The following is a 19,892-nucleotide window of genomic DNA, read 5'->3' as shown; positions in this document are numbered from 1 at the left end:
ATGTTATCTGTGTCGATTTTTGTGTCATTTCTTCAAGCTGTAAGTTTCAACTTATCAAATGTACTAATGAATGGGTCAAACTAAGATATCTTACAACGCTACACAAACGCAGGGCATTACTTTCAAGGTGAAGTAAATACCGCGTCTGGGCAGTGGAAGAACAGCATATAGGGGATCAACGCATATATGCTGAGGATACGTTCCTGAAAATTCACTGCAAAAATGCAGCATGAAAATCAATCGGCGTTGTTGATTGTTAAATTCAATCAGAGCAGATAATTCATGATTGTCGCATTGACGTGGTATACATATATATATATATATATATATATATATATATAAGAGGAGTTGAAATATGCTTTAGAGGCAGCCTCTAAAGTATGCAGTACGCCAAAGAACTTGCAGACAAGCCACGGCTTCTCGAATTTAATAATTATCATTAACCTTTTAACTACTATGAAAAGCTTTGTACATTTACTTGCAATCTAGAACAAGACGGCTACTGGCGATTCCAAGCAGCGCCCCTTGCTGGTACGCTATCTACAAAAAATTGATGATTCTACCCCTATCACAACTAAATCAATGCAAATCCCTCAGGATATATTGAGACGCATGCAATAGGATACTATGGGCCATTACTCTCCCACACCTTAACAAATAGGAAAGGCAACAAACATTCCCATAGCTATACAATAATATACCAAACGTTCTCAAAAACTCACTCACCTTGCTTACTTAGTGTTTCAGTAACTAGGGAGGACCAATATGGCTTCAAAAAATTGATTAGCATGCAATTTGATGAGCCGTCGTCTCCCATGTACCATATGCAGTGGTAAAGCTGCCACCACCTTGCTGATGAGCATACTCAGTTAATGATTTTCGAGCACACTCATCCCAGCTAGTTGCAATGGAAGCAAGAGATACGGGTGGAGGCAAGCAACGGAGGTTCCTCATAAATTCCTCTCGTGCTCCCTTGAAACAATGGTGACTGCAGCAACCCGGAACTTCGCATCAGCACATTCTTACAATACTTCACGCGCGCGCGCGCACGCACGCACATATCTATATATAGATACATAATCTGCATGGCATCGGCTCCCAAATGCTATGACATGGCTATCAACGATGTACTTTAAATCCTGTACCAGTTCTGAAATGTCCATCATAAAGACAAATTATAACTTTATAATTTGTAGTGAGGAAAATAGAATGTGGAAACCGAAAATATTAACGAGAGCGAATTAAATGGAGACAAAAAAACAGGTACATTGATGGCTTACTTCGCTTGAGGGTTTGATTGATCAAACCAAATATCCGGAAAATGTACAGGGTACGTAGGTGGCACTGTCAAATACAGAGATGCCCTTGATACCTGTTATTCACAAGATTAATTCCTGATTGACAAGGGCTTACCCATCGCAGAAAGTATCCAATATAGTTCGCGAATCAGCAAAAACAGAAAATACTATTAAAACATCGATGACATTCATCACAAACAACCACTAGCTAGAGAAATTACCAGGGCATATTCTTTAGATTGAAGAAAAGATATATTTGGACTCAAGGCATTGCCCTTGTAACAACAAGAAAGCACAATGCCATTTCCGCCCTGTGCAGCATTCTCCTCTGTAGCCTCTGGGCTGACTTCAACAACCGTATCAATCAAGCGGCTATTGATGTCCCTTATCTCCTCCTCCAAACTAGCTGTAATCTGACACAAAGTAATAACCAAACCCGTAGCATTTATCATTCTGCGGCATCAAAAGAAAAATCATAAACCAAGGGAGAAACAAAGACAGTATTCACGCAAAACGGAACCCAACACTACCATTGTAGAAGATCATAAGTAAGAATTTCAACCTTCACCAGAGGGCTGTTGATATGTGAAACCATATGATTCTCAGCATCTGTGTTGTAGCAAGACCTGTGCAGAGTGTTGGAGATTGTTCCATCAGAAGATATCATGTTTAGAGCTATGGAATCTACACGTCGCCTCTTCTTTGAGACATTGCAATTATCGTGTGAGAGAGCTCGGGCCTGCATCGTTGATCTTGTCTTAGCTGATAGATCTTCCCCGATTGCAGCGCGAGAACCAGTACCTGGAGCAGAGGCTCCCAGTTTATCTCCACAGCTGACCATATCATTCATCTCATTTACCGCTTTCTTAAGGATTTCCCTTGGCATGGAGTCAACCTGGAAGATGTATCGCAAGCGAGAAGGTTCAGCACTTACTATTCAGATCAAGAAGAATGAGGCTGAGAATATGCTTTGCTCAATCATTATACGTTCAAGATACAAGGGAGAAGAGTAAAGCAAGTTGAGCAACACATGGAAAAGCAACGACGACGTTTAAAGAGGAAACTGTACCTTTCTCTTCAATCGCTCAAGCGGAGGTTCCGTTGAGTTGGTCTTATCCATAAGTGGCGTCCCAGGAGAAAACGCTTGGGCAGCATCATGAACCATCAGTAACTGGGCAGGGCTTGGGGACAATGTGTTCTCCATTAGTGGAGACACCGACATACCAGGAGTATTGATTGAACCGGACATACCAGGAGTGTTACGAATAGCTGTTTGGAAAGCCTGTACTGTGCCTGGTGTTCCACTGCTCGGGGCAGGTGTAAGACCCTTATGATCTGCATCGTCTTGAGTTGGCGTGGTTGGAAGTGCTGAAGGGGATGGTATCCGAAATGATTGTGGCGGTGTGCCCGTCTGAGAGTTCATCACAAATTTCGAACGGAAAGCGACGTCAGTATCGCTTCGGATCATTCAGTTACTAGGTAACTTCCATGATAAACAAGATGCGGTTCACATATTCCTTGTACAAGCTCTCAATAGTCCTACACTCCCCAGCGGCTATCACTAGAATTGGTCTAAATTTATCGATCTAGTTCCAACACAAGTAATATAAAATTACGCAAGAATTTCATCAAACAAGGAGCAGAGAACCAAAAATAGAACCTTATGCATCTGCATGGCATTAAAAGCTTGATCAGGTTGGGGCGACATCACTTGCGATATTTGAGGAGAAGTCACCAGTTGAGGAGATCCAGTCTTCTGAGACTGCTGTTGCTGCTGAAATTGCATGATATGCCTCTGTTTAAGTTGCTGTTGCTGCTGCTGCTGTTGTTGTTGTTGTTGTTGCTGCTGCTGCTGCTGCTGTAACAATGCCTGGACACCAAGAGCTTCATGACATAAACAGCCAACATATCCGGAAAAAATTGTGCTAAATACTGCCATAATTATCCAAGGGCAAGTCTTCCAACTCCCAAAGTTTCGAGAAGAAATAACATAACACGCAATGATGTTCACTCAGTATTGAATTTAGGATTGATCAAGTGATAGTGATATTTGGAGGACCAGGCAAAAAAGAAAACCACGAAATATTCGAACAGGTGATCGCTTTTAGAATACAAAACGGTGTATTTGTCATCTTCATATCTGCCTACCTATCTACCTTGCATCAAAGGACCTAAACTACGTCTTCGTACTATTTCAAAACGCCGCACGTCGGGGGGCTGGCATGGGGTTAAGATAATTAAGCAAAAAGTAGGAATTCAAATTGCACAACCCCTCCATTAAATAATAGCCTGTGAATACAGGGAAAGAAACAGCATGTACCTGCTTGACGGAAGCTTGTTTAGCCTTAAGGGAAGCATCTATCTTCACATCTGCATATGGATCTAGCAGTTGCTGTTGCTGTTGCTGCTGCTGCTGCTGTGCAAACGAATAAGAAAAGAGATCCAACATCACACACAGTTTCAAGATACGTTTGGAGCGTTAATACTCGCTCAATCAATACAATAATATTGTTAAAGATACTTATATCAGAGAAAGACAGAGCAATGTTGACGGACCTGCTGGGCTTGCAACGCTTGAAGCTGGGCAACCTGGTTCTTCTGGTGATTTTGCTGAATCTGACGCTGCTGTTGCTGTTGCTGCAACATTTGCTGCTGTTGTTGCTGCAGATTCCGTTGCTGCAGATCCTGTATTATTTTCACAGAATGGGACTGAAAAACCTCAACTAGCACTACACGAAAGAGCTCAATCTATAAGAGTGTCAGAATGGTGCCTAGAAGAGAAGGTTCCCAAAAACTAGAAATAAACGCACCTGCTGGATCATGCGCTGATGTTGGGCTTGCAGAAGCTGCTGCTGATGCTGCTCTTGCTGCTGCTTCAGAATCTGCTGCTGAAGTGCATTATTTTGATTCGGCAACGAAGTAACACTGCTACCATTCTGCTGTAACCCTCCGACCACACTTTGCTGTAATGTATTATTGAGGCTTTGCTGATAAGTATTCACCCCAGATTGCGAACTGACTCCGTCGGACTGCGGTAGGTTCATACCAGATTGCGAGGCATTGCCAGGTACATTCTGCAGAAGGAAAACATTGAAAGCATGCGACATCAGGCGTTAAATTGATGGTCTGCATTTTACAAGGGGTGAAATAAAGCAAAAACGATAAGCGCAAGGTTACAAATATTGCGATAATTCCATCAAGAATTTCGTTCTTTTTTCCCTCTATTAAAAGAGAATCCTAAAACTAATACTTTTGAATAAAAAACATAATAATGATGATATTTTATTTTCTATAAATATATGTATATGTATATATATATATATATATATATATATATATGCGAGGGAAGAGAAAGCAGCCTCACGACACATGCATGCCAAATGTACCACACCCAATAAATATCAGAAGACTTTCTAACAGAAACTTACGGGATTCGCCGACAAGCTGGTCAGTGCACTTTGTCCCATTGACCCTGTACTGCTTGTGGGCATTGCAGCTCCAACAGACTGTGATGTAGGCACCACAGTTGTTTGCAACGGGGCCCCTGCAAGCGTCTGCTGTAAGGTCCCTGGATTTTGTTGAAGTGATGTTAGTGCATTATTAGTGGGCTGGATCATGGTTCCTGCAGCCTGTGAACCTATCCCAGCCAGCTGATGCTGAACCTGCTTCTCTTGCTGCATCTGTGAAAGAAGCTGCTGCTGATGCTGAAGTTGCTGTTGATGCTGCTGCTGCTGAAGTTGCTGATGCTGTTGCTGATGCTGTTGTTGTTGCTGCTGCTGCTGCTGCTGAACTAATTGAATTCCTTGGCTATTACTTGGAATTTGTTGAAGTGGTTGACCATTCTGCAGCTGTACCCCAAAGACAGACTTAACATAGCTAAACATGTCCGGTGCCACAAAGTCCAATCCAGGGCCAATTAAGAAAATAAGATAAAAACAAGGGATAAGTAAATAGGAATCGACTAGATAAAATACCTTCAAGTTACATTTGAAGTTTACTCTACATGCCCATCAAGTAATCTCAGTTGGGTACACAAATTGAACAGTATGATTGGGTTGCAAATTACCATTTGAGATGGCTGTTGCTGTGATGCTTGCGCCATACTAACTTGGTCAGGATGCTGAGCAGGGACTGCCTGAGCTGGTGTCTGTTGTGTAGGAGGCGGACCGGAAACAGTAGGCCCAGCAGGTAGGGGTGCTTGGGGCTGCCGTCTCTTCTTGAAAGTTTCCATAATACTCACAATTTGCTTTTCAAAAGCATCCACTTTATCTTGATTGAACTCTTTAGGTACTCTGTCTTTGGGAACACGCAGGTAGGGGATCATTCGATGCAGGACATCTTTGTAATGCTTCAACTTTTGCAATTGCTCAGCAGGCATAGGCTGCCACACAGATGTAAGCCTTCAGTCATAAATTATACGATTCCTCAGAAAAATTGAATTGGAATTATTTCTGATATTGTAATTGTGAAAACTAAATTTAAAATTCCTATGATGGCATTTCATCAGTGTCACTTAACATGGATGGAATATAATTACTTTTTAATGTCTTGAACATTACTTGATGATGCGTAATTTTACTTAATAGATACGAAAAATTGAAATTTTAATTTGGTGACTTCGTTGAATAGGATTCTAAGGGAAAAAACTGAATACCTGAGTGCTACGAGTCGAAAGCATCCTAAACAACTCGGTCATATCTTGCAGATACTTATCCTTCAAAAGTTGAAGCTGTGCAACCACACCAACCAAATGTTATTTACAAAATGCAGGTGCGTACAACAGCAACAAAGCCTCAAAACAGCCCACTTTTAACTACTTGCAAACGCCCATCTAGTAAGTTCACACAAGTTTACAAGTACCTTGTTCCAGACAAGTTCACGTTGATCTACATTCCCTGCAGCAGCTCCTGTAGGCCCAGATTGAGCTGATGACTCAACAGATGCTGCAATTAAAGATTGGAATTTTCCAGCATATGTCAATATCAGAATTTAGCTATCAAAATCACTTAAGATTTCATCAACCAACACTAGTCATGTAGATACACAACAATGAATAACAAGCCAAGTTCGCAAACCTCCCCCATTAGTCCCTAACAACAAAAACGACTCTAAAAAGATTCTCTGAACAAGCATTCCATACATATGCTTGAAGCAGAAGAAACCTGCAATGAAGGTCACAATCACTGTAAAGCTCGGCATTCTCATAGCTTGGCGTCTCACAAAAATTCAAGTTTTACCATCGCCATCGTGTGAAGAAAGATTAGTTTTCTTAATGGGCTAAAAGAAAGAATGCAGCTACACCTGTAGAAGTGTCAGGAATGGCACGCTGTTGTTGAGCTTGAAGTAGCATGTTTGTCTGCTGCTGCTGTTGCTGCTGTTGTTGTTGCTGCTGCTGCAGGCCGCCTGCATTTTGTGCAACCCATTTTTTAGTACGATTTCAACTGCTAAATGACATAATGTCAAAATAAACCTGCAATTAAAACGGTTCCTACTATCTCACCAGATAGAGCTATCACACAGAACATAATATCATTCCTCTTCCACTTCAAGAACCCATGATGCGCTTTATTGCCAGATGATTTCTACTGAGACTTTAAGAAGGTAAAGTCAGGCATTTCTAAACAGCGAAGCAAATAAAAGAACAACCCACGTTATTATACTATGAGTGTCCATCAACCAAATCAGAAAAATCTGACTAAACGGTTAAACTACCTGACTGTCCAATACGCTGCTGCGGTTGTTGATTTGACCCAGACTGCTGCTGTCCAAGTTGACCCTGCTGTCCAGGCTGCTGACCAATAGGTTGTGATTGTTGCGACTGTTGCGATTGAGTAGGTGTAGCAACCTGCTGCTGCTGAGATTGCTGTTGTTGCTGCTGCTGTTGCTGCTGCTGCTGCTGCTGCTGCTGCTATTTAGGTAACAGATTATCAGCATACCACAATATCAATGTCATTGTTCCACTACAACCACTCAGGGAATCTTCTCCACCAAAGAACGGAAGCATGGCACAACAAACTATAACACTTACTTGCAGCTGGGCTTGCTGCTGCTTGGATTGCATCATCTGCTGTTGAAGCATCTGCTGCTGCTGCTGCTGCAGCGCTGCATTGTTTTGATTCATGAGCTGACTTACAGGTTGCTGTTGCTGTTGTTGCAAAGAAGAAACCTGATAAAATATATCATTTGTATTCATAGATAGCAATAATGAAAGATCAAATGCATATTATTATCACAAACCATGATTCATCGTCATGTACCATACGTTCTCAAGTCATTGTAATCGACCAGGAAACAAATAACGTTTCCAAATATTCTAAACTCAAAAAACTTGCATATTTCATTACATCAGTTGTTTAAAAGAAACACAAAAAATGATGTGAAGATTGACAAGATTCCTTAACCGGGATGAAACTATGATTTACAGACAGCCAAAAAGAAGAGGAGGAAGAAGAAAGATACGCTCCTAGATGGAAACCACCAAACAGTGCCTATGGAATGATTAACCTTGAAACAACAAACTCCTTTCAAGGCTTTACTACAGCTACTGCCTTTTTCTAAAGATTAAAATATGTAATACGCGACGATCTCACCTGTTGTTGTTGCTGCTGCTGCTGCAGCGATTGGTGCTGTTGGTGCTGAAGAAGTGACTGCTGTTGCAATTTCTGCTTCATCATAGCTTGGTGTTGCTGCAGCCTTTGCTGCTGCTGATACAAAATTTGTTGTTGTTGATTGTTCTGATCCAGCCAACCATCATTGCAGCTTTAAATAACAGAACCAAGCTTCAAACGCCTTATCACATCTTTTATTACACACTTTCATGCCTCACAAAGTTGCATGCGTTCGCAAGTGGACCTATGAATTAGCACTACAAAGCCGTTTTACACCCATTCGCCAATCGCAGTTTGCGATGATGAACGACAGATGGCGGAATGAAATGAAAATGAAAACGAAAAAAAAACAAAAAAACACCAAAAATCATCCACACCCTCAAAACTTATGTCTGGAAGTCATCTCAGATGGAAAACACAAAAAAACTAAATGTACTCCACGGCCCCATTGAACTCGTTACAAACGGTAAACGAACCATAAAATGCAACTGCCTGATACACGACAAGCAATCTAAACTCCAGTTCTGACAAGACTTGACTGACTATGAGTCTTCACAACGACCTCACGCTCAACTATACGCATGCTCCGTAAACCCCCGGATGTGCTCGTCGGTAATTCCATTCATAATAACACTAAAAAAAAAAATTTAGATAAATGGAAGTTATTACAAAGAATAAGTCCAATGACTTCGGACATCCTCAACCGCAATTAAGATTCTCAATCTGGAAAATCATGCCCATGACACCAACCAATACCCTCGAGGAGGAGAAACAGCAGTAGAATGTGCATACCTGCTGCTGCTGCTGCGAGACTTGCTGCTGTTGAACAGCTTGTCGCTGCTGCTGTTGCATTTGTTGTAGGCGATTATTCATCATCGTCGGATTCATGACTTGACCAGCCATGGCTGCCATAGGATTCTGAGGCACACCGGTCATTGCGGACAGATTAGAGGTCAGCCCAGTGGCAGGGGTTTGAATGCCGCCGGCTCCGTTGCCCTGCAAAGATTGTGTCAAAAGCTGCTGCTGCTGTTGCCGCTGCTGGAGCTGTTGCTGCTGCTGGTTCTGGCCCCCGAGCTGGACCCCGTTACCCAAAGCAGCTACACTTCGCATCTGCAAACCACCTGTTCCCGGTGCTCCAGGCGCTCCCGTTGCTCCCTGTGCTCCTGGCGGAGGTCGTTGGAGCGGATTGCCGTTGGCCTTAGTCTCAAGGGACAGCATCTTCAGCGAGATCTTGCGAAGATAATCTTGCTGCAAATAAAAAAGACATCAGACTGTGTCAACATCTGTTTGCTCCTTACCACGCATGTATTCAGTCACCCTGTCATCGATGACTGCATACATCTTGAACATCATAAATACCCACTTGCTGTATATAATCCCCAAGTATACAAAACCAACACACGACACAAACTCTCTCTGTTCATTGACCAAAACTCTATCTCAACTCTCTTTCAAATACCTGATCCGTTGCTGCTTGGAAGATCTTCTCTTCAAATCGCCAAGCGATCTTCAGCAGTTCTTCGACCCCGTCTTGACCTGCAACTGGCATGTGGCGTTGCAACGTGTCCATGCTGTCAAATAGAACAGCAACCAACTTTTTAGAACTTACGCACCAACCTAAAGCCGAATTTTACCACTCACATCCACGGAAACGTCCATACATGCTGCCCACAAGAATCTACGCATGTCAGGGTCAGTGCAACATGTCGTCCTACTGGAACACGTTAGCCCTGAAATAACTCAAAACAAAATTGTACACATCTTGTTGCACTCTAATTAGCTCATCACAGTGACCATTTCACATCCTAGAGTACACCAACGCGGGTACATACACGAGAGTATATGCGACACGGATGCGGTTCACAGTTCGCATGCTTACATTCTTTTCACTATTTTTTGACGAGAATCATGCGCCAAGGACGAACGCCAAGAAGAGTTGTCCATGTTGGCCTTGTTCACTGCGATCTGCTCCCTAGTAACACTTGGAATAAAGAGTTGTTCCTTAACGATTGGGCACTAATTCAAGCGAAGCACCCACCTGATCAACACCACAAACAAGTTTCTCCAGATGAATTAGAACTGACACAAAATATGAACCCTCAGAGACTGAATGTAAAATATGCAAGGGTTTGCGCCATCTTGCCGAAAGATTATTACGCTTTGAAATTATCAGAATCCAAGCTGGTAACTTGTAGGGGTTCTGGGTACTCTGGATTCCGATACCATTTCGAGGCAGTGATTCGGGTGATTTCTAATGTAATCATCTGTTGGTGCACAGGAACTATTCCCAATTCCCATTGACTCATATCAACCTTGCATCAACTCTCTGTGAATTTCGCGATACGTTAAACACACTCAACCTCTACAGAATTGAGAGTAACTGTATGACTTCTAAATGCAGCGCACAATCAGCAGATCCAATTAAACACGACCGTGCTCGTTAATGCTTTCCAATTACGAACGTAAAAATGGGCAAAATTGCGCCGCACCTTCCCTTGGCCAAGCATACCAGAATTCCTCTAAGCCAAAACCCTAGCGGCACCAAATTCCCTGACAAATTTCCTTTTTAAAATCAGTAATACACTCTCTTCCGAGACTGCGATTTCACAAACATGGAAAGAATCTACAGGCGGCACGGAAAATACCGACAGACATATGCACCTGCTCCCGTCGAATCCTGTACCACTCCCCCGACTGCTTGTCCCCAAAATCCTGCCCTTAGAATCACCGCCTCCTCCACAAGCGCTTCTGAACATTGACCACTCAACCCTAATCACCTTGCTAACGCTTCACAAGCCACCGCCAACGCCACCAGGATTCGCACCAACGCAAACCCCACGAAATACAGAGGAAAAATTCACCCCGCGTCTCGCCACCTGCTGCTACTCCGCCCCTCTGTGGTCGAATTTAGCCAAGCTGTGAATCATCACGAGGCGTGCGACTTGATTCGTGGGAAGGGAGCGAGGAGCCGGCACAGCGCGAGAGACGCAGACTGAGGCGGAGCTTGTCCAAAAGTCCTTTTGCAAGAGCGGGGCTCGTGTCCGAGTCTCCCACAACCACAACAGAAAGCAATCGAAGCCCAGGAAGGAGTAAAATAAGGAAGGGAAGCACAGCAGGAAGGAAGTAAGGACGAAGAAAAAGCCCTCGACGAAAACTGACGACGAAGACATGGCGATCGACGACAACAATGGTTGGAACCCTGCCAGCGTGGATGCCAACCTGGCAAGGGAACCCCGGGTATATGATAACTCACGGTATTGACAACCGCCGGGTATTTTGCCACATCCCATCGTGGTCTCTTCTCACAATAATTAAACAACACTTAGCTAGTGCATGTCTACAGTTTTCATGTCATGCTTTTCATATCATACCAATCAGAATATATGATGTTCAATGTGTTAGATTTAGTGAAAATATGTATTTCGCTCAAATAATTTGTTTATATGTATAAATTTTAAAAAGAAAACAAGAACAAATATGTTTTTTTCCAAACGGATTGCATATTTCTTAATCCAATTTCTAAGTTTTATCTTTTTTTTGTTTGGTACTTTGACAAGATTTAAATATTGGAATTTATTGTCTAATTATAGTTCTTTATTCTTAAGAAGAGTGCAAAGCTTGAAAACCTTCTATTTGTTATGTTGGTTTTCTTTTATAACCCAGTAAAGTTAAGTGTTCCTTTAATATTTAATATTTATGAACCTTCAACTAGAAGACTATAAAAATCAAGTGATACTATAAAAATATGTATACAGATATAAATGAAAATCATAATTATATCTGTACATAAAGACCTTTACAGTTAACACATAGAAGTTTGCTGTAAAACTGATCATTAAATCAAAATCAGCAGTAGTATATTTTGAGAAAAATATTTATTTTGTAATAGTTTGAAACTTTTATATTCCATAGATTAAAAAAATACATATATCTTTGGATTTTTATTAATCTCAGAAATCACAAAAAATATATAAACTAATTTCTAGAATTAGTCCAATTTTTTAATTCATTGTTTACATGTTCGTTTCTTGAAATTTTGGTTTTTTTGGAAGTCAAAATTACATAAAACAAAAATCATCGAGAATGAATCACATTGATTATGATTCCTAAACATACATTACTGAGATATGTTTAAACATTGAGATAAAAACTACGTACATGATTTAAATTTCAGTTTAATTTTGTGCTGGTTTTCTGTTTCAAAATATAAATTTTGTATCACTTCGTGCATTGTATTAATTGATTTATATATATATATATATATATATATATATATCTTCATGTGTATATATATACATTTATAAATACCTTATCATTTTACATCATGTAAACTTTTTCAGAACAAACCCATTAAAAATATATTTCTTACAAATTAAAATTTAATGTAGTTGGAAATCCTGAAGTATTGACATGGCATGATCTGTTTCTGATAAGCTTGCATTTCAAGTTGTAATTAAGTGATTTGAAGAAAACATTATTTTGACAATACTTATACTTTATTAAGTAGGTTCTACCCCACACATCAGTAAAACATACCCTATCAATGGTTTTATACTTATATTATTTCTCATTGTAATTTGTATGGTATACTGTCTTGATATCTTTATTTATTATTTCAAACTATTAATGAAGAGATTTTTTTTTATAGTACACAAACACTCTATTTATAGACAGATTCTTCACTTGAGCACTAACAAATTGTTTGCCTAAAATCATGCTATTGTTACGTCTTTGTTACGAGTGACAGAAACTCTTCAGATTACCACCATCTGCAATGCTCCACTTCAGGCTGGAAATATGGTGATCTGCAGCTTGTTTAAACACTATCATCTTCAAATAAATAATTCCGCATATTAGAGGATGAGTATTTGCATAGATGTAGAGAATAAAACGGAATATTGATAGAATAAGAGAATTGTTGGGTGCACACCTCCCTTTCACTACATAGATACTCCTCCTTAATAATCTCATAAGATATACAATTTTTTGAATATAATAAAATTTATTTTTATTTTTATTTTCTTGCACACACACAATTTCTAATTACATACATAATAATAATTTTTTAAATTTTTTTTGTGTAAGACACAAACTATATAAAATTCAAAATGATCAAGATACAAGCACTTACATTGGATGGTCTATATGTGGTGCACTGGTGATGCAAAGCCCATTTGAACATAAGTTACGAAAAGCAATGGTTCTTTAGACTTTTATTCTAAAAAACTATTTTTATTAATTATATTGTTTTTTTCTTCTTTTGTAAATCTACAATACTCAAATTAGTGTAAATCATATTGATCTTATTGCAAGTTGATCATATTATACTTATTGTAGAAAATTAGAATGCATTTTTTTTTCTACACAATGTAAATTTTTTTTTCTCCTTAAATTTGTATTAAGTCTACTTTAAAGTGTAATTTTTATGAAAAGTTAAAAAGATGTATTAAAAGTTCCTTAACATATCCATTAGAGAAATTAAATCATTTAAAAAAGGATTCCTAAAATTTTCACAATTAAAATATAAACTATAGTATTTAGAACTATAATAAAACAAATAATTTGATAAATACAATAGCTTCTTCTCACTTTACATAAGCTGCAAAATCTCCAAAACTCAAGGCTTTTAAAGAAAAAATTGTTTTTTAGATAAACAAGAAGATATCAAAGATGATTTAGAGAGTCTTTCTATCTAAAAGACCACTTTAAAAGGGCATGGTTCAAAATCCTTTCCAAAATTCCTACTTAGTAAAAAAAAAAAAAAAAAAAAAAAAAAACCTTCTTTTTAAAAGCTTGACTTTTGAATATAGTATAAAGTAAAAAGAAGCTATAAAATACATCAAATCATTATTTTATCATAATTCTAAAAATATCAAGTTGTATCTTAATTTCAAAAATTACAAAAAGTATAAATAATTTTTATTAATTTTAATAGTTTTTTTTAAAAAAATAGCAGTTATTGTAAGAAAAAAATTACACTAATTTTTAATTATTTTTAAAAGAAAAAATTGGTTTAGTGGAAATTTTGAGAAATATCATTATATATGCTATATAGGAAAAAAAAAAAAAAAAAAAAAAAAAAAAAAAAAACATATTTTATCTTATCTTATCTTCTTCTTCTTTTTTTTTTTTCTTTTTTTTTTCTTTTTTTTTTTTCTCAGGGCTTTTGGTTTAATTTTTTTGAATATAGAATTAACTAAACAAGACTTCTCAATGTTAATCAATTAAATAATTTAATAGTTGTGACTTCATACCTTATCTTCTAAGTATAGAGTTTCCCTCAATTCCTTCAATGTGTACAATACAGTGTACTCCTTTGTCTTATCCTAATTGTTTCAGATTTCCTTTTTTAAAATATATAAAAGTAAAAATAACAAACAATGGAGTATCTAAATTATACTTACGTTTTTTTTTGAATATTTTTATACCAAATCATGTTAGATGCCTAAAAGATTAGTTGAATGCACTTATGCTTGAATTTAATCATGTGATTTAAAAATAAAATAAATAGAGCCTGAATTTTCGGATTATTCACAATCAGAAGTTTTGTAAAAATATAGTGTTTTATGATATTGGTAAAATGAAAGCTTGTTTAATTTCTTTTATAGCTTCAATATTTAATAATGGCTGGTAATATTTTCAATGATTCAAAAAATTATAATTAAAAAAATAACTAAAAATCTAATGTTTTAAAAAAAACGTCTTAAATTAAAATTCATACAACAAAACGTCATAGATCATATGTATAAAAGATAGATATACTTTATTTTATATTTTAGGTATTTGAATTAAATCTGCAATATTTTTTCTTAGCAATTTTTGAGATTTTTATAAATACTTTTTAACATTAGAATTAATATTTTGCATTATACCTATGAAAAATTTAATTAATGTTTTTTTATTCTTAAATACTAATTTATTAGTATATTCATAAATTAAATTATAACATATTTATTTTGCATTTTATTCATATAAATAAGTCAATAAAAGTTATATCTTCAATTCTTTATGTGAAATTTTATTGTAAATTTAAAAATTATAAATTTTTTATACAATAATGGACTATGTGTTTGTTTCTAATAAATATCATAAACACAATCTTCTATTGTATATACACAATACAAAAATCTATGAAATTTTTTTATTTCAAATTTAAAACTATCAGAATCAATATGTATACTAACATATATATATATATATAGATAGATAGATAGATAGATATGTATATTCTTCTTTAGTATTCAATATTATTTTCTAGTACACTACATAATTAAAAATAAAAAAGATGTTATAAAAGATTTTAAAACTATGGTGATAAGAACAATAATTTAAAATTATTGTAATATGGTAGTGTAAACAACAGTAAAGATACTTAGAGATACTCTTCAAATAAATTAAAATATAATTTTTTAAATCTACTATTATATTCTATTTCTTTAAGACAATTGTAAATATTACCAAGAAAATAAGAAAATAAGAAATAAAATCTAAAGTTATTATTTATTTTATCAATATTTTCTTCTTGGTCTTTTTGATTTAAAAAAGAATGGATACTATAATTTACTTATATATTTTTATGATCAAATATTATTATATTAAATAAAATTAATTAAATTCTTAATTAGCAATGAACTATTTTAAAGTGGTTTAAGTATAATATTATTCTCTCCAACAACAAGATAATGAATTTATTCTGATGTATTTATAATTAACTTGTAAATTAATATATATTCACCTAAAAAACATATAATAGTTTTCAAATTGTAAAAAAACAATAGATTTTTATGGATGGTTATAATTGTAAATAGAATGTATAATATATTATCACATACTTCTACTTAATATAATTAAAAAACTATTGTTAAACAGATCTATATATTCTAATAATCTTAACTATTTACATCTAAACCATCTTAGACTAATTACATATGTATTTGTATTTTTATATATATATATATATAGTTTGAATCTTTAAATGATAATTATCTGATTAATAATATTATATTATAGTATGATTATAATATTTAATTTATTATACATAGATTTTATTTTAAATTATTACATTAATATATTGTATTATTTTCAAAACCAATAAAATATTTTAAACTTGTGCAGTTGAATGATAATATATAAAATTTATATCTTTAAATTCAAATTGATTTTTGCATTGGTAGGTTAATGAGACGTTTTTAAGGTCCTCATTAATATAAAGTAAATTCATATGGATTTAAGCAATATATATGTGCAGCACATTAAATGAAAATATCTTGTATTATGTATAGTATGAGTTTGAATGGTTGTTATGATAAAAATGTAAAGTACAAAAGTCAATATAATTTATTGATTTTTTAAATAATTATAAATATAATAATGATGTTTCTAATAATATATTATAAGAAGATAATTATTAAAAATACATAATTTCTAAAAAAAATATTTTAAAATATTAGAAAAAAATAAAAATAATTATAGAATTGAATAGGTAGAATATTATAATTAGTAAATATTTTGTATAATATCTTCTAAAAATAAAGGTCATCTATCTATAATGCTTACATATTTATACTTGAATTTTTGTGCCAACAATGTCTTATGATACTTGGCAAAAAATTTATCAAATACTTTTGCCAAATTTCTAATAAATTCTCTTCTTGATTGTCAAATAAATACTACAAAGTATAAAAGATAAAAATAGAAATAATAGGATTTTTAGATCTTATATATTCTTATATTATAAAATAAGAAGAATATTTAAAATATAATATTGTACCTTTATAATATTATTATTTTCATTATATCTCAAATAGATAATGTAATATGTCATGACTTATATAATTTTATTGATAAATAGTCTAATTACAATTAAGTATCAAAAACTTCTAAAGATTGGCACATAACTACATTTATCTCATGTTTCACGACATTTTGTTTATGGAGTAATGCCTTTTGATTTAGACAATGTTCCCTTAGCTTTTCAAATAATCATAATCTATGTATTCTTAAACCTTCTTCAAAAATCCATATCAATTTTTATTGATGAATTTAATTACAAAATATTAAAGAATGATCATCTTCGAAGCCTTCAATTATGCTTCGAATGTTCTAAATAAGTAAGAATTTCTTTTGATTCAAGAATGGTTTTTTTTGCAATTGAAAAGAATTTTTTTTTGGAATATATCATTTTAAATAAGAAAAAATAATACAATCCTAAAAATAAAAATTAATACAAAATTACCACTTATAAATGGAATAAAAAAAATAAAAAAATAAAAATACATGAGTTGGTATTAAGACTTAAATAAGTTATATCGTATTTTATTGCTCCATTGACTAACTTATTGAAGAAGACTACCAAATTTGAATGAGCTTTTAAACTTAAATTTGATTTTGATGTAATTAAAGGAAAAATTGCTATCTTATTATTATTATTTGTTATAATTTGATTGGGATCAATCTTTCTATGTTTATTGTGATGCCTCTAAATTGGCAATAGGTAGTGTCTTGTGTTATTTAGATGGTAAAAGTATGATCCTTCCTATAGCCATTGTTAATAAAAAAAATTGACAAGTGCTGAACACAACTACACAATCACAAAATGAGAATGTTTAGTTATATTTTTTTATATCAAAAGTTTTTGCCATTCACTTTTGATAAATAAAATCATCTTCTTTTTAGATGACACATATCTTCGATATATATTGAATAAATTAGATTTAAGTAGTAGATTAGCAAGATAGATATTGCTTTTAGCAAAAATTTATTATATAGTGTAACATAAAATGAGAAAATAAATAAAAAAAGCCAATCATCTCTAAAAAATTATCTATAACTATAAATGTCTACGAAATAAATAATAAACTTCTTAGTACCTATTTATTCTATGTTATGGTGGCACTTACATGGTACAAATAAATTGTAATTTTTTTGAATACTTAAGAACTATCTAATGTCTTATCAAATAATTAACAACAAAAGATTATAATGAAAAGTATTTATTTTTTTTCTTATATCTAAGAAATTATATTTTTGGAGAATTGGTTGTATATTAAGATAGTGTCTTACATATAAAGATGTACCACTTGTTTTAAAAGCTTATCATTAAAGTACTTATGGTAGATACTATTAGGTTATTTAAAAAATTTAAAATGTTTTAGATCATATTATTTTTGGCCTAAAAAGTTAACTAATTAAGAGTCTTTTATCAAATATTGTAATATTTGCCAACAATATGTGCACAATGGTTTAAATCTTTTATTTTTTTTAAATATCTATATTTGACTTGTTTTATTTAAAAAGTAAAGTATTTATTATGTTGGACTTATTTATTCTACATATTTATATAGAATGTAATATGTAATTTTAACTATAAAATATTTCATCAAGTAGAGAGAAGCAAAAATGATCAAGGTATCATACACAAAAGAAACTACCATATTTTTGTATAAAACACTATAGCTTGTTTTTTTTTTGTCTAAAAATTATTGTAAATAATGATGATATTCATTTTTTTAATGTGGCTTTAAAAAAAATAACTACATTATTTACCAATAACTATAAAAGAATATTTCTTATTATATTTGTACAAATAATTTACAAAAAGGATAAAAAAAAATATTATTTTAGATATTAAAAAAATCATTAATGGATTCTAAATGTGATTGTGATCTTAAAATTATATTTACTCTTTGGACTTAGCAAACTACTTACAAAATTTGTACAAAGGCTATACTTTTTTCATTGATATATGGGACAAAAGCTATTCTAATCAAAGAATTTGAAGTCACATTTTTATATTTTGACTTCATGAAGGTATTAAAAACATCATATTAGCTTGAAAGCCTTGATTGGTCATATTTTATTAAAAGAAGTAGCAAAAAAAAAAAAAAAAAAAAAAAAGGTGGAAGATTAGCAATTAATGTAGTAATTGTAAAAAAGAAGGTGTACATGTTCTTTATAGATTGTAGCATGATGAATGTAGGTTAGAAGATAAGACTAAGGCCTTGTAGCCCCTTTAAAACATCTATATATACTACTTGTGAGCCCTGGTGAGGCTTGAACATTTGATATTTTAAATAAATTATTCTTGCAATAAAACATATTCACATGATTTTTTTATTTTATAGATTTTATCTTTAAATTATCATAACATACTCATACTTAGATTTATATGTTTTTTTAAGCTATTAGAAAGATAGAAAAATTACCTATATAAACAAATATTTTTTTACTTTTTATTGGATGAAAATCTAAAGAATACATTATGATTAATTTGTTGAAATAAGTAATTGTTTGATTGGATTTCTTTCACTTACTTTGTGTTTGTTCTTCTTTATTTCATATTAATTATAGAAAAAATATCACTCATACCCCTGAAATATGTTGAAATATCATTCATACTCTTATATTCTTAATAATAGCAAATCTACCCCTCACTTTTGTCATAATATCAAAACTACCCCTCAACCTCATAAGCTATCTTAATTGTTCATTTTTAAAGTGAAACTGGGCCCAATCAAATTCTGGCACAAAAATAGGCCAACCCTCCTCTGCACATTTTGACACAGTGCGTCTCAATGTAGGTTGTTTTGTGATATCTAGTGGTTTTCGAAAATACAACGGCCTTCACATGTTGTAACATCAGGTCGATGCTGCTCGACTTGATGCAGCTCAGATTGTGTCGCGAAGGGTAGATGCACTACATTGACTAAGATTGGCAATGGGAAGAAAAGCAAGCACGCAATCTACTTCTAGTTTGTCTTGAGAGGGAAGAAGAGTGCAATGGCGGTGAGCCAGAGAAAGAGGAAGGCACGAGCTATTGCGGTTACGGGAGCCAAGAAGATTTTCTTCTTCTATGACTGGTTATGATCGCGAGTTCCAGCGTCATAAGGGAAGTACATGGGTAACCATACCAAGCAGAAAGACATGGACATGCCCGTGATTTGGGAGATTATGCTGTAGATCCTGATAACAGAGAGAAACAACTCTA

At 34.1% G+C, this 19,892-nt stretch overlaps 1 protein-coding gene across 14 annotated transcripts; it reads right to left on the bottom strand.

Moving 5' to 3' along the window:
• Positions 1–417: 417 nt before the first annotated feature.
• Positions 418–10,964, bottom strand: LOC112277898 (uncharacterized). Of its 14 annotated transcripts, XM_090247892.1 has the most exons (22): positions 10,568–10,707; positions 10,396–10,456; positions 9,786–9,944; positions 9,366–9,477; positions 8,699–9,154; positions 7,889–8,032; positions 7,327–7,464; positions 7,011–7,206; positions 6,600–6,701; positions 6,159–6,241; positions 5,953–6,027; positions 5,365–5,679; positions 4,727–5,146; positions 4,109–4,372; positions 3,855–3,983; positions 3,619–3,711; positions 2,959–3,168; positions 2,368–2,709; positions 1,861–2,193; positions 1,520–1,711; positions 1,281–1,372; positions 418–988 (listed from the first exon to the last, which is right to left on the bottom strand). In XM_090247892.1, exons 3-22 carry the CDS (start codon positions 9,848–9,850, stop codon positions 784–786), a joined length of 3,966 nt encoding a protein of 1,321 aa, XP_090104018.1. In that variant the 5' UTR covers positions 9,851–9,944; positions 10,396–10,456; positions 10,568–10,707; the 3' UTR covers positions 418–783. The 14 variants fall into 14 exon arrangements, with proteins under 14 accessions (XP_090104018.1, XP_090104017.1, XP_090104020.1 ...); XM_090247891.1 differs by lacking the exon at positions 10,396–10,456 and having other exon boundaries at positions 3,619–3,714; positions 7,011–7,203; positions 10,552–10,964; XM_090247894.1 differs by lacking the exon at positions 10,396–10,456 and having other exon boundaries at positions 7,011–7,203; positions 10,552–10,964.
• Between the last annotated feature and the right edge of the window lie 8,928 nt (positions 10,965–19,892).

This window comes from Physcomitrium patens, chromosome 26 (assembly GCF_059467195.1).
Source record: "Physcomitrium patens ecotype Gransden chromosome 26, ASM5946719v1, whole genome shotgun sequence".
Lineage (NCBI taxonomy): Eukaryota > Viridiplantae > Streptophyta > Bryopsida > Funariales > Funariaceae > Physcomitrium > Physcomitrium patens.
This window is presented reverse-complemented; position numbering and strand designations above follow the sequence as displayed.